The sequence below is a fragment of the Spermophilus citellus genome (assembly GCF_964194105.1).
Source record: "Spermophilus citellus genome assembly, chromosome: 10".
Lineage (NCBI taxonomy): Eukaryota > Metazoa > Chordata > Mammalia > Rodentia > Sciuridae > Spermophilus > Spermophilus citellus.
In genome coordinates, this window is record NC_138197.1 from 41,737,631 (window position 1) to 41,753,304 (window position 15,674).

At 38.6% G+C, this 15,674-nt stretch overlaps 1 protein-coding gene across 2 annotated transcripts in view; it reads left to right on the forward strand.

The window, feature by feature from the left end:
* PTPRO (protein tyrosine phosphatase receptor type O) overlaps positions 1-15,674 on the forward strand; it is a gene marked incomplete at its 5' end in the record, with an annotated part of 243,757 nt that overhangs the window by 185,103 nt on the left and 42,980 nt on the right. The window contains 3 exons of one of the 2 annotated variants that reach the window (XM_081309600.1): positions 10,377-10,398; positions 10,729-10,868; positions 13,493-13,625. In XM_081309600.1, the coding sequence (XP_081165726.1) occupies positions 13,622-13,625 (4 nt within the window). Of the gene's footprint in view, positions 1-10,376; positions 10,399-10,728; positions 10,869-13,492; positions 13,626-15,674 lie in introns of those variants that run through there. The other variant, XM_081309599.1, reaches the window with a different exon arrangement.

A 15,674-nucleotide genomic window follows, 5' to 3' on the forward strand; every position in this document is an offset into this window, starting at 1 on the left:
TGATTGTTATGTCTTGTTGGTGGATGGTTCCTTTTAACAGTATATAGTGACCTTCTTTATCCTTCTTGATTAACTTAGGTTTGAAGTTGATTTTATTCGATATGAGTATGGCCACTCCTGCTTGCTTCCGAGGGCCATGTGAGTGGTATGATTTTTCCCAACCTTTTACCTTCAGCCTGTGTATGTCTTTTCCTATCATATGAGTCTCCTGAAGGCAGCATATTGTTGGATTTGTTTTTTTGATCCAGGTTACTAGCCTATGTCTCTTGATTGGTGAGTTTAGGCCATTAACATTTAAGGTTACAATTGAGATATGATTTGTATTTCCAGTCATGCTTCTTTATTTATTTATTTTAGTTTGGTTAGTTTTGCTTTTTGGTTATTTTCCTCCCCCTTTACTGAGATACTTCCTGCTGTTAGTTTTGGGCACTATTTTTCACATCCTCTTCTTGTAGTGTTTTGTTCAAAATGCTTTGCAGAGCTGGTTTTCTTGCTGCAAATTCTTTTAGCTTTTGTTTATTGTGAAAGATTTTAACTTCATTGTCAAATTTGAAGCTCAATTTTGCTGGATATAGTATTCTTGGTTGGAATCCATTATTTTTCAGCGTTTGAAATACATTATTCCAGGATCTTCTCGCTTTCAAAGTTTGTGATGAGAAATCTGTCGTTAACCTAATTGGTTTACCCCTGAAAGTAATCTGCCTCTTTTCTCTCGTAGCTTTTAATATTCTCTCCTTGTTCTGTACGTTGGCTATCTTCATAATTATATGTCTTGGGGTTGGTCTATTATGGTTTTGAATGTTTGGGGTCCTGTAGGCTTCCAGGATTTGGCAATCCATTCCATCTTTCATCTCTGGGAAGTTTTCTAGAATTATTTCATTTAATATGCTGTCCATTCCTTTGGTTTGAATCTCTGTGCCTTCTTCTATCCCTATGACTCTCAGATTTGGTTTTTTTATGACATCCCATATCTCTTGAATAGATTGCTCGTGGGATTTAAGCATCTTTTCTGTGTTGACTATATTCTTTTCAAGTTGATAAACCTTGTCTTCGTTATCTGATGTTCTGACTTCTACTTGATCAAGTCTATTTGTAATATTCTCGTTTGAGTTTTTAATTTGGTTTATAGTTTCCTGTAATTCTAGGATTATTGTTTGATTTTTTTTTAAGATCTCTATCTCCTGGTAGAGCTCATTCTTTGCCATTTGAATTTGTTTGTTTAATTCATTTTCAAAATATATTTTTATTTCTTGGACTTGCTGTCTCATGTCTTCTCTAATATTCCTTTCCATTCGAGTTAGGTATGCCTTGAGTTCTTTCCCTATACCTGTTTCTGAAGTTTCTATTTCCTCCTGTAGAATTGAGTAGTTTTGCATTGTTTGTAATCCTTTTTTCCCTTGTTTTCTCATGTTGTCCACGTTACTTTCCAGCTCTTTTTGATTGTCGTGTTTCTGCTCTCCTCTATAGATTTGTTTTGTTTCTGTATTACTCTGATGTCTCTCCTTTGTGTTGTTGAAGTATGACTGCTAACGTGGATTCCGCTGGGAAGGAATTCCGACGTTCGAGCTCCAGTGACGACACTACTCTGCTATGACGGGCCCCAGTCTCCTTGCCGGGGTGCCCTAATGGGGGGGTGTGACTGGACTGTCTCTGTGTGGTTTCAGCTCCCGGTCGTGGCAGGCGGGTAGACTCCAGCCGCCCAGTATCACAGGCCGCGGGCAGGTGATCCGTCACCAGCGGGAGGGCGTTCTCCTACCGCCCAGTTACGCGGGCAGTGGGTGAACTGTCGCCGGCGGGCCTGCAGTTTACCGCTGCCCAGTCGCGAGGGCCTTGCCTCTAGGCTCCTGGTTTCTCCTGCTAGCCTTGGTTTCTCCTGATAGGCCAGATTTCCCCTCAGTGATGATTCTCGGCAGTTCAAACTGTACTCTGTGCCTGTTTTGTTGTTGCAATCTGTCGGAGAGTGGCGGTGGATACTTCAGCTCTCCAAGATGGTGGCCGCTGGTTACCTTAGTGGAGTGTCCCTTGTGGGGGGTGGGGCTGTACCGCTTCCATCCCCGTCAGCAATCCCGAACTCAGCCCGGGGGTCAGTGCGGGCTTGGGCTTGGCTGGTGGGATACCACCGTGTCGCAGCCACTTAATTCCCTGCTGACTAGTTAACCCCTTCTCTGGGGCGCCACGCCTTCTGTAGCCTCGGGGCAGGCCGCGCGTATCAGACAGCCTGGATCTCCGGGGTCACACCGTTGGCTTTTGGGATCCCCGGCACTCTATGGTTTTGATTTTTTCTGCTTGCTCCTCCCCCAGCGCTGGCTAGACAGGTTTTGTTTTGGCCGCTGATGGGAGGGGGGCTTGGGGGTCAGGTGCCTCTAGCTCTCCTTTAGTCTTTATGCAGGCTCACTCTGATAGTCCCTCCCCCTGAAAGTCTAGGAGAGATTTTATGCAAAATCCCCCTATGTATGGGGGCTGAGCTGGGTGACACACACCTGTTTGTTGTTGCAATCTGTCGGAGAGTGGCGGTGGATACTTCAGCTCTCCAAGATGGTGGCCGCTGGTTACCTTAGTGGAGTGTCCCTTGTGGGGGGTGGGGCTGTACCGCTTCCATCCCCGTCAGCAATCCCGAACTCAGCCCGGGGGTCAGTGCGGGCTTGGGCTTGGCTGGTGGGATACCACCGTGTCGCAGCCACTTAATTCCCTGCTGACTAGTTAACCCCTTCTCTGGGGCGCCACGCCTTCTGTAGCCTCGGGGCAGGCCGCGCGTATCAGACAGCTTGGATCTCCGGGGTCACACCGTTGGCTTTTGGGATCCCCGGCACTCTATGGTTTTGATTTTTTCTGCTTGCTCCTCCCCCAGCGCTGGCTAGACAGGTTTTGTTTTGGCCGCTGATGGGAGGGGGGCTTGGGGGTCAGGTGCCTCTAGCTCTCCTTTAGTCTTTATGCAGGCTCACTCTGATAGTCCCTCCCCCTGAAAGTCTAGGAGAGATTTTATGCAAAATCCCCCTATGTATGGGGGCTGAGCTGGGTGACACACACCTGTTTGTTGTTGCAATCTGTCGGAGAGTGGCGGTGGATACTTCAGCTCTCCAAGATGGTGGCCGCTGGTTACCTTAGTGGAGTGTCCCTTGTGGGGGGAGGGGCTGTACCGCTTCCGTCCCTGTCAGCAATCCCGAACTCAGCCCGGGGGTCAGTGCGGGCTTGGGCTTGGCTGGTGGGATACCACCGTGTCGCAGCCACTTAATTCCCTGCTGACTAGTTAACCCCTTCTCTGGGGCGCCACGCCTTCTGTAGCCTCGGGGCAGGCCGCGCGTATCAGCCTGGATCTCCGGGGTCACACCGTTGGCTTTTGGGATCCCCGGCACTCTATCGTCAGCACTTCTTTAAAAGCATTTCTTCTGACCACCAACGCAGTGACTGCATATTTTGCAAGTATCTTGTTCTCTTCAATATATTGGAAGAATCTGGATGTCGGACTTGTACAGCAATGTCTGTGAAATCTCACACTTGAATACTCAGCAAGTATCCATCCTGAAAAAGTTAGTCTTCTGGAGAACTTGTTACCCCAATATTGAAATGAATGGAAAATACTCATATTTTTAGAAGGTTTATTTTTATGGAGGTTTTAGATATCAGTTCTCATTCTCACAATTTGTGTTACATTAGAAAAGTGACTCAGGCCTCTAGATTTATGTCAAAATGGAAGTCTGGACTAGAATATCTTTATATTCCAAGTCTTAGAATTTCATTCAACCTGATTTCAAATAAAGGCAACCAGGTTAATGATACAGTGAAAGTAGGTAGTGATCTTTGTCTAAAAATTTTGTGGTACATAAATTTAACCAAATAAAATGCTAGGTAAAAAAAAGAAAAGAAAAAGGTATATATATATTTTTTTTCATTCATTCCTGGGATCTAAAAATGGAAGAAGTCAGATATTTTGTTTTGAAACTAATATTAATGAGAACTTTTTCTCCCTAATCTCTAGAAGTTACTTGAGTTACTAAAACTATAAACCCTCCCAATGACTCATAGAAGGAGATGTGATATTTGCTGTCATTAAATTAGACCATAAAAATATATTTAAAAAGTAATGGCAGTGATATATTTCTAATTCCTGAGAAAATCTTATGTTTTGTATATGAAAAGGACCTAAATGTAATTTAATGCATTTTTCAGGTCCTAAATATTTGCCTGAATGTTTTTTTTTACATTTCCCAATATAATTTAAAAATATTCAAATGACTGATTAAATGAATTTAGGAAAAGAATCTCCCTAAGTTAATGAGAAAATACCTAATAAACTTCAAGTCTGACAAAGGCTACCATTGTTTGATATAAATATTCCTCTTCTTAATTTTATTGCATGTACATCTTAATTCACCATGAATAATTTCTTGACTTCTTGTTTGTTTTTTTTCCCTTCTAACAGTGCTTTCTTTTGCAGATGTTTTTTTTTTCAGTGACTTGAACTTAAGTTATGTAGCTTTCACTACTTACATTGCAGATGTTTTCTTTGGCCAAATTGAATATTAGTTACATAACTTATGCTGCTTACCTTAGAACTGCTTGAGTTGAGAAAAATAAAAATTTAAAAGGCTGACTATAATATAGCATTTAAAGACTCCCAATTCATATCTGTATACATGCAGAAGATTCTAGAAATTTTCTCTCAGTGAGGCTAAAGATTGAAAATAGATTTTGGTCATGCTAATCACAGGTTAAGATGATTTTTACAGTGCTTTTCTACTGACTTCCTCTTATTACCAATGTCACACATTTGTACTGTGACTTATCAAGCTTAGAGGTTTAAAATGTAAACAGAGAAACTACTGGTCCTTATGGAAATAATTATGACCTCATAAACATCATTTGCTAGGTGGTTACATCAATGAGTCACATTAAAATTAGAAACAACTAATAACTAGCAGATAGATTTTAGACAATAAAAACATTACACTCTGTTCCAAGGTACATTAAGTCCATTACATCTGTTTCCTTTGGAATTCCCAAGAAAACGAAGATTTTTTTTTTTCTAAAGCACAGAGTAAGAATGACACCAGCTCATACTTCACAGAAGGTCACTTTCACTCCCTAGAGACCCAAGGCAACAGCTTGAGCCTCTCATAATCCAATCTAAATTAAATGGTAGAGATTATATTACAGCCTTCCATTCTGCTCATGTTCTGTGCATGGTACTTGACTCTTATAAAATTAGGTTAGATTACCAACCCAAATCCAGAGAGGCATTGAATAAGAGCAAAGAAAAGGAAAGGGAAGACCAAATAGTTAAACATATCACCAGCAATGTTAGAAAGCTTTTAGAATATCTAAAAGCAAGCAAACCTGTATCTTTGTTGTATTTGGTAAAAACAGCATATTTATTCCCTTTATCCTGTATGCAACACTCACATCAATATTGTGGATTATTTTAAGCAAAAGGAAATTTGACACTTTAGAATATGGAATATTAAAGAAGTTAAGATTTAAAATGTCACTTAGCAAGATATAAAGTGATAACCAGGAGATGGTCTCTAATATCTACCTGACCCTATATAAAATGTGTGTACAATGCCGTACATCTCATTTGCTCTTCATAGTATTGTTAGGGTCTTCTTATACTTCTGTTTTATGAGATAGAATGTATTTAATATTTTTTATAATAAGAAACTATATGGACTGTATGACCAATGTGATTCTGCAACCTGTACAATCAGAAAAATAAGAAATTATACCCCATTTGATTCAAATGTATGAATTGTCAAGATCATTGTACTGTCATGTGTAACTAATAATAATAATAAAAGCAGAAATGCAAAATCTGTGTTTTACAACACAGCCATTAGCCATGCACTTGAAATCTGGCCAGTCAAAAATAAAAGGTGCTGGGAATGTGAAGTACAAATTGGATTGTGAAGTTTAAGCATGAAAAAAATATTAATTATTCTTTATATTGATGCTACTTTGTATGGTTTTGGTTAAATAGAATATATTAAATTCAATTCACTTGTTCATTTGATAACTGTGGATTTACTCACAGTTATGGAGGCTGAAATTCCAAGATCAAGTTGTTAGCAAATTCACTTTCTCTTAAGGTATCTCTCCTTGGCCTGTCCTCACATGGTCTTTTCTTTGTATGCATCCTGGCACCTGTTTGACCAAATTTCCTCTTCTCATAAGGACATTAGTCAAATTGGATTAGGCCCAACCTAATGGCTTCATTTTAACTTATTAACCTTTTGAAAGGCCCTGTCTCCAAATACAGTTACATTGTGAGGTTTCAACCTATGAAGTTTGGGGATATTCTGTCCCTCCCATGATGCAGATAGAGACCAGTCCAAAAGTTTCTGCCTGTCACTCTACCCCTTATCATGTACAGTTGCCTGAACAAGTTTAAACATTAACTCCTTTTAGTCCTGTGCCTGAGAATGGAGAACTTGAATCCCATAAACCATCAAGGCTGTGGGTCTAAGCCAACATTGTCTTTTCTTTTCTTTTCTTTTTTTTATTGGTTGTTCAAAACATTACATAGTTCTTGATATATCATATTTCACACTTTGATTCAAGTGGGTTATGAACTCCCATTTTTACCCCGTATACAGATTGCAGAATCACATCAGTTACACTTCCACTGATTTACATATTGACATACTCATGTCTGTTGTATTCTGCTGCCTTTCCTATCCTCTACTATCCCCCCTCCCCTCCCCTCCCCTCCCCTCTTCTCTCTCTACCCCCTCTACTGTAATTCATTTCTCCCCCTTGTATTATTTTTCCCTTTCCCCTCACTTCCTCTTGTATGTAATTTTGTATAACCCTGAGGGTCTCCTTCCATTTCCAAGCAATTTCCCTTCTCTCTCCCTGTCCCTCCCACCCAACATTGTCTTTTCATGGGAAGAGATGAACAACAAAGAGGGGTCCTCCAAGCAGCTTCTGCCAAGAATTTCCAGACATCTGCTCTAGCAAATAGGAAGGAATACTCTAACCCAGTACTGTCCAATTGGAATATGATGAGAGTCTCCTATGTAATTTTTAATTTTCTAGTACACACAAGTGAATTGAATTTAATATATTCTATTTAACCAAGACTACACAAAGTAGCATCAATATAAAGAATCATTTATATTTTCTTTTTTCATACTTAAACTTCAAAATCCAATTTGTACTTCACATTCATAACATCTTGTATTTTTATTTATTTTTTGAGAGAGAATTTTTTTAATATTTATTTTTTAGTTTTTGGTGAACACACATCTTTATTTTATTTTTTTTTTATTTTTATGTGGTGCTGAGGATCGAACCCAGCACCCCATGCATGCCAGGCAAGCATGCTACCACTTGAGCCAAATCCCCAGCCCAGCACCTTTTATTTTTGACTGGCCAGATTTCAAGTGCTCAGTCTCTATGCATGGCTAATGGCTATGTTGTACAACACAGATTTTGCATTTTAATACACTCTCTGGGAAAAATATTGTCTCAAATAGTCAAATTTAATCATATTATACCCTCACCAATGAATTCTGTAATAACTTTATTTCCTTTAGGGTACCAGAGTTAAATTTCTGCCTGGTTAATTTAAAGAATACACCTATCACAAAGATAGTAAATAGTGCACAAGCCAATGACTTGGATATGTTACTCGTTGACCCACAGAGCTCACATGCCTATGTAGTTGGGGAAAGAACACAGTGATGATAGGTGCCATGACTTGGAATAATCGCTTGTCTCCATATTTTGCCTGAAAAGAAAAATTTGCCACCTGGCTGTTAGAAGTCCCAGATCATTTGGAGATTTTCCTAAGGATCTCCATTCTTATTAGGATTCTCTATTGATCACCTGGACTCACATTCTCAGTCAAATCAAAAGAAATCCCTACTCTAGTAACTATGCCCTCTTCCTTAGACCACAGAGAGTTCTTTTTATAATTCACAATAGTCCTTGACTCCACAACTGAAATATGAATATTTTATCAACATGATCAGCATAAGAAAAGGTAGAGAACATAAAAATTCAACCACAGTATATCTGAGTTACTTATGCTGGAATCCTGAATTTTCTAGTAAATAAATCCTGGCTAGTGTTTTAAATTGGTCAATAAATAAGATACATTGAGTACCTACAGATGGCTAGTTCAAGATGAAGACAGATTAATTTATAAAACATGAATAATCTATTAGGATCTAGTAGGATTGGGACTTCACTCAGATCAAATAGTTGATAATTAAGCCCACAGAAAATCCCTGAAGGGATAAGTCATCAAGAGACAAAGTCATCAGAAAGCCTTTGGGGAGAAGCTAAGACTTTTTCTTGACCTCAGAATGAGCTGAATAAAGAGAATAAAGAGAAATCATGTGAGAGCAAGAACATTGCTCATGTCAAGTTCAATGAGAAGAGTAACTTCAACAGGGGGCAGCACTTGTGGGGTAGTTTGGTGATAAAACTAATGGCTAGGTGACATGCAACCAATTTAAGTAAATCTTTAAAATGTGGTGCATTTAGATATGACATCGTAGACATGCACAGACAGGATTAACATGAGCCAGCGGCATCATAAGCTGCTTTTAGCTATCACTGACAAAAGGAAGAAAGAACAGATTAGCAGTAGGGAGGAGGGGGAAAGGACTCTGTAACAATCAATGCCTGTGATGACAAGAGCCTGGACATGCAATATATTTTTAAAAATAGATAACAGAAGATATGACAAGAATCATTAGCAGACATGCTCTCTGGGACTGAGAAGTAAGAGGGAAGCCTCAACATTTTTCACTTAGACAACTGAAAGAATGTCTATGTTCATAAGAGAATCAGGAGTCATGGAAGATAGAATTGATTTATGATAAGGGGAGGCTGCCAGATTCAGTTTTACCATTAGGAGTTTGAGGTAATAGTGAGATATCAAAGTAGGCACAGATGAATGATTGAGTATGCAGGCATAAAAAGTTGGATTCAGAGACTAGGATTTGGGCAGTGTTCATATTGGATAGCTAAACTGATTTTATCTATCTACCAAGAAGTGAAATATAGACACCCTAGGGATTCTGAGTATAGTCCCAGAGATTCACTCCGAGGAGCAATTCTGTAGTGTGCATTTTTAAAAAAGAAAAAAAATCCAGCATCAGCTTAACAAATTATCCAACTCTTCCCTAAGAACCTTACACTTGCTGCCAAAGATCACGTTCTACATGAGTCAGAACTGCTGTAGGACTTGTTCTCTTATTCAGGATCCTACTAGCAATGACAATTTTGAAGGATGTGGGGTGGAAATTGACCTCTGAGTTTCATCAGAAACTCTCAGTTTCATTAGTTTTTCTTTGCCAGAAGAGAAGTGAGACAATGCAATGTCTGGAGAGTGGATAATTCATTGCAAATGAAAAAGGGATCCTGACATCAATTGCGAATTTTGCTTGCCAGAGACTAACTCATCTCTTTCTTCCTTCAGCTCTCCTGCCTAACCTTGTCAAGTTGCCTCTGGAAAGAAATATGCTTCTGTTTAGTTAGACTCAAGTTGAAGTTACCTGCAATAAATCAAATCAAAACTGACTTTGACATACTTCTTGTTTCTGGTCAGGGATACCATGATAATATTCTAGAAAGAAACTCCAAATCTTCCCACAAAAGATATATACTTGTCAAAGAGGTGAACAGCTTTACAGGACTTTTTTTAAACACTGCTAATATCCAAGCACTGGGGACCAATCTTGGGAGAGTGGGGTAGGAAGTGAAACAAAATCGAATAACAAGCAGTGGACCACTTACAAAAGTAGTTAGTTATCTGAAAAGGACATACAGGTGGGCAGAGTATATGGCTATGTGAACCTGGCAGTAAGATACACCATGTCCAAGCAAGTAATGTCAAGGGGTTCTGACAGCAGGGAACAGGGACCCCCGCTTCATACCTGGATATTTATTCAGGCTCAGCACTTTACCTACTGGAGGAACTAGAGGAAAAAGCATCATCTAAAGGTCAGGTCACAGGCAGAAGACCAGGAGAGATTTAGTAATGGGGGACAAGACAGCAGAGCACTTATTAGAAATGAGGAACAGGCAGGGTCCTCAGGCAACCAAGCCAGTGACTCAAATACTGAGAATGAGTATGAGGGAACCACAGCTTCCTTGACTAGTGGGGTAACTGATTAAGACAAAATTCCTAAGATAAAAAATCTATCCCTAACATTGTATGAATCATCCAAGTCACCTTCCATCAATCCTTTTCTCTTAAAAAAAATCATATTTTCTGTTTAGCTTAATCCTTCCTAATTTTGACTAAATTTTCACGAGTCCTTCCTCTAACTGAAGTATTTTAAACTCCCTTTCCTCCAGGGAAAGGAAGGCAGGTTGTTGGCTGAGTACCAAACTGAACCTTTTCTTTAGAAGGGAGCACACCACTTTCATTTTCCCAGCCTTTGTTAAGTACGTATTTTTGTATCTCTTCCAGAAAGTTCTGTATTATAAGGACAATGCTAACTCCAGGACAGATGTCAAAAAAGAATATTACTAGATTAGGGCTATAATAAAGCTGAAGTAGAAAACAGAAGTGTTCCAAAAAGAGAACTATAAAATGGGAGGGGGGAGGAGGCAAAACCTCTTGCCTTCCGAGTATTTCAAAAGCAATGTAAAATGTTTATGGGCTCTTAACTGCCTGTATATGGATTTAAAAAAAATATATTTACCTTCTTGTTAGTAAAATAAGAAGGAACACATTAAATTACATTAAATAATTAAAAAACGTTCTTTCCTCAGAACCAGCTCCTCCCAAGTCACTCTTTGCAGTAAACAAAACCCAGACGTCAGTGACTTTGCTGTGGGTGGAAGAAGGAGTAGCTGATTTCTTCGAAGTCTTCTGTCAGCAAGTTGGCTCTAGTCAGGAAACCAAACTCCAGGTACTGTACGTTTTGACTTTCTTTTTCTGAGTTAATTCTGATTAAGATTAATTATCTGAGGGGGAAAAAAATCACCCATTTCTTTGAACTACGCAAAGTAATTTGCTCTTTTGTGTTTCAGTGATAGAAATTAATAGTATGCTTAGAACAAGCTCATGTTACAATAACCTTTTTTGATCTTTGTATTTTTATCTTCTATTCCTAATCCTTAGTTCCTCCAGGACATGCCAAGGAAAAAAGGAATTGATTCATTTTTCTTCTTGGTCATTAAATTGATCAAGAGGATGAAGAAGCTTCCGTATAAAATACGATTTAACAAATATGAACCAATTGTCAATTTTTTAAAAAAAGAAGCTTCCATATAAAATACAATTTAACAAATATGAACCAATTGTCAATTGTATAGAACAAATGGTAGAATCTATACTTGCTTTCAAAAAAATTTCATATCATTGTAGATATTACATATGTGTAGAAATAAGTGAAACAAAAGTGCCACATGAAAGTCATTCTACTAAGAGACTTTAAAAGAAACACGCACATCTAGTTAGTAAGGAGGATAATTTTGTTGAAAAAAAAAGTATATTTTTTGACAGTTATGGAATAATTTTTAGAATCACATATAGTAGAAACAATAAAACACTGTGTTATTCACCAGGTTGGGATGAATGGAAGCCAAGAGAGTAGCTCTAAGTGTAGCAAAGCCGCAAGAAAAAATATTTTAGAGCCAGAGGTAGAAGGAAAGTGGCAGGTTGGTGAGCGACACAGCCTCCTGTAGTGTACAGGCTGATACTATGACCCTGATTCATTGATGCTTTTTAAACAGTGAAGCTCATGAGATGGAGGGGGAGAGGGAATGCAGGGAGTACAAATCTTTTCACGCTGAATGCCAAGATAATTAACTTTGATTCTTTTACCCCTTTGATATTCTTTTCTACAAAATTTATCTCTTTTTGATCTATGCTGAGCTCTAGTCTAAGAATCCTTTTTGAAAATAAAGGCTCTGCCAGTAGTGGATTTTCTTCTCTGTAACTACAGTGATGTCTTCCTTCAAGAACATAATGGTCAGTCAGCTACTTACTACAACTGAGTTCTCTTAGCAAGTTTTTCTTCCCCAGAAATTATACTTTTCTAGAATAGTGGAAGATATGAGAGCGGTAAATTAGTGCTGATGGCTATTATCTCTTTAGGCAGGATCCTCTTCTGAAAAAAGAGTGCTTGTCACTAACCTGGCCATTGTTCTACCAAGTTAGTGCACAAAGTTGCTATGTTGTTGAGGGGTGCTGTTTAGTCAGCATTTGCACCTCTCTGACAAAAATACCAAGTGAGAACAACTCAGAGAAGGTAAAGTTTATTTGGGGCAGATATCTCAGCCCACAGATGGCCAAATCCATTGCTCTGGGCCCAGGGTGAGGCAGCACATTATGGCAGGAGGATCCAACAGAGAAGAAAGCCTGCTCAATTCATGATGGGGTCAGGAAGCAGAGAGAAAGAGAGAGGAAGAGGACACAGGAAAGATGTACCCTTCTAGGAAAAGCCCCCAGACTCCTTCAACCATAACCCCTCTGCCTACAGTTACCACCCAGTCAGTCCATTAAAACTAGGATAAACTGATTAGGTTACAGCTCTCACACTCCATTTGTTTTACCTCCTGCATTAATATAGGAGCTTTGGAGGATACCTTATATCCAAACTATAACATATTCCATATAAAAGCTAAAAATACAGAGGAGTAAGGCCCTTAAGATATAAATAACTGCCACAAGTCAAAAACATAAAAGCCAACAACCCCAAACACATGTTTCATATAAAAATGAATACAAAACATTCTTGAACATATAAAAATTTCCTCAGTCTCACTTATGGTAATAAGGAAGTGCACAATAAAACTAAGATACAATATACTGTGTTGGAAAGAATGTAGAGAATAGGCATTGTCACATGTAGGTGGCAGGTGGGTAACTTGGAAAATGTCTATGGAGGACTATTTTTCAGTAGCTTTCAATGTTAAAAATGTATATTTTTTGACCTAGAAATCCAAGTTCTAGAAATATATGAGTGTATTATATTTATTTATGTTCACATAGTTTTTATGTACACACATATACATACAGAAGTATGTCTATACATGCATATGTTCTGACATGTATGAAATGATATTCACTGTAACATTGTGTATAGTAGCACAAAAAGTCAAAGATCACTTAAACTTTCATCACTAATAGGGCATTGGCAAAATAAAATATGACCATGCAATGTGCTTTTATGCATCCCTTAAAAAGAATAACGCAGTTTAATCTGTATTGATGTGGAAAGAGTGCCAAAATATGCTGATAACTAGAGAAAAAAATAGGTGAAACAATGTAGAAACTGTGACATCATTTATGATTAACTATGTCTTATATGTTTATATATCCATAAAATGAATATTAGAAGAAAAAATACCTGGCAGCAATGGCTGCTCCCATGGAAGAGAAGTGGGTAGAAGGAGAACAGAGAAAGAAGGGTGTCTTTAAACATTTTTACAATGTCCACAGATTACCTTCTCAACTATGAAAAATAATTTTAAAGACAAAATAGATGAAGAGTTGATAGAGCATTTTTTTAATTTTCTGCATCTCCAGGAGCCCGTTGCTGTTTCGTCCCATGTCGTGACCATCTCCAGCCTCCTCCCTGCCACCGCCTACAACTGCAGTGTCACCAGCTTCAGCCATGACAGTCCCAGCGTCCCCACCTTTATAGCCGTCTCGACCATGGGTAGTTACAGACATTAGTGAATCTGGTCTTTAGGAGTTATTCCTTTCCACATGTTCCTTAGTTTTTCTTTTGAAATATGTATCATCTGTCCTTTTAATGGAAGCGATGTTCCCTTGGGGGGGGGGGGAATCCAAGTTGTGGGGTCAGGAAGGCCTTAATCTCAATCTCAGAGTACTAACTAAAATACCTGATTTAAGAAAATATATTTACTGTCTCTGTGCCTTTGCCATTTATCTGTGAAATTAGAAAAATAATATATGCATTTTTAGGTTATTTTGAAGCATGAAAATAAAACACAGAAAGCCCCAGCATATGCTGTCTGAATGCTGGTTGCTGCCACCACCTTCATCCTCTTGTGCAATCGTAGCACAGGACCCCCATCAACTCAGCTTCATCTGTCTCAGCCTTGGCCATCAATTGTCACAACAGAAAACTCAAAGCAAGAAATTGTCTAATCTAGAAACAAAGAGTAAATGGGCCAGTTAGAAATTAATGAAGGATCTGGGGCCCTGTTTGTTTTCTTAGTCTTTTCTGAGTTGTACTACGCATGGTTGCTCTCTGGTTGGTTATTCTTATTCTGCAATTTGAGAACCTCTATGAAGTCTCCTGAAGTAAAACCACTGTTGCTTCACATTATCCCTTCACAGGGTTCACTCTCATTTCTATAATATTAGTCCTCTATTTAGCTGCTATATTCAGTGGTGACTTGAATGCGTTTTTTTTTCTAAAATAGTATTTTATTATAAAAAGGAGTTTATCTTCATGAAATAAGTTTTTAAAAAAATTTTTATATATTTATTCTAATTAGGTATAGTAGCGGAATCTCATCAATGTTTATAGCAGCTCATTCACACAAGCTATAACTGTGGAATCAACCTAGATGCCCTTCAAAAGATGAATGGATAAAGCTTTTTTATTTTTATTTTTTTGCTTTCTATTTTTAATTCTTGGTTTTTCATTAGACAGGACAAAATTGACCTGAAAAAAAACAGTTTAATGTGTCTCCTTTCTACATCCTATTACATCTTTCTAGGTATATTTTAATTTCTCTTATTCCTTGACATCTCCACATAAACCTAGTCAACAGGTGATTTTATTAAGCTTATCTAAAGGTGAGAAAAATGACACCCAGAAGGTAGAAAGCATGCCTTCCCCAAATAGCAGTTAGCACTCAAGGACACCTGAATAACCTCTTCCACCATGAGATTATTGTTCTTTCTGCTCAAGCACCCCACCCAAGAACTGGAGCCCAGCTGGTCCAAAGGGGAAGTCGAAAATATCAGAGCCTTAGGGATCAGCTCCTTGATTTTATGATCCATGCAAAGGATGGTTCAAATCTCTTCTGGCCCACTTTGAAGAGCTTTATAAAGCCATTCAGCAAATTTACCTGCCTTTGATATCCTGCTCATTCATACAATATAAAGAACTAGCCAATGTGTAAGTGCTACAGTAGATAGACCCGTCATTATATAAAGTATATGAAAAGGGCACAACCCCTGTTCTTAAGGACCCTCTAACTTATTAATAGGTTTAATCTCTTGGGCTGTGCAGATGGAAAACCTCTGAGCATATGGCTACAGATCATCAGAATGCTTGCCTCTAGTAACGTGTTAAGTGCTGCAGCAGATGGTAGCTCACTTGTGTCTTTTTTTTTTTTTTTAAGAGAGAGTGAGAGAGGAGAGAGAGGGGAGAGAGAGAGAACTTTTAATATTTATTTTTTAGTTCTCGGCGGACACAACATCTTTGTTGGTATGTGGTGCTGAGGATCGAACCCGGGCCGCACGCATGTGAGGCGAGCGCGCTACCGCTTGAGCCACATCCCCAGCCCTCACTTGTGTCTTTTTCATATACGTTATTAGTTGTGAGCAAAGTATTCAGTTGCACTTTCTAACTTTAAAGTCATGGGCATAAAATAAGAACCTGCCACCTTCTGAGGTTGTGAAAATGTTAAACAATGATAATACATGATAATGACTTGTAGATTTGTAGTTTTCAAATGAATTTGAACCATGGCATTCTTCCCATTTTATAGTTCTCCTTATAAGAAAG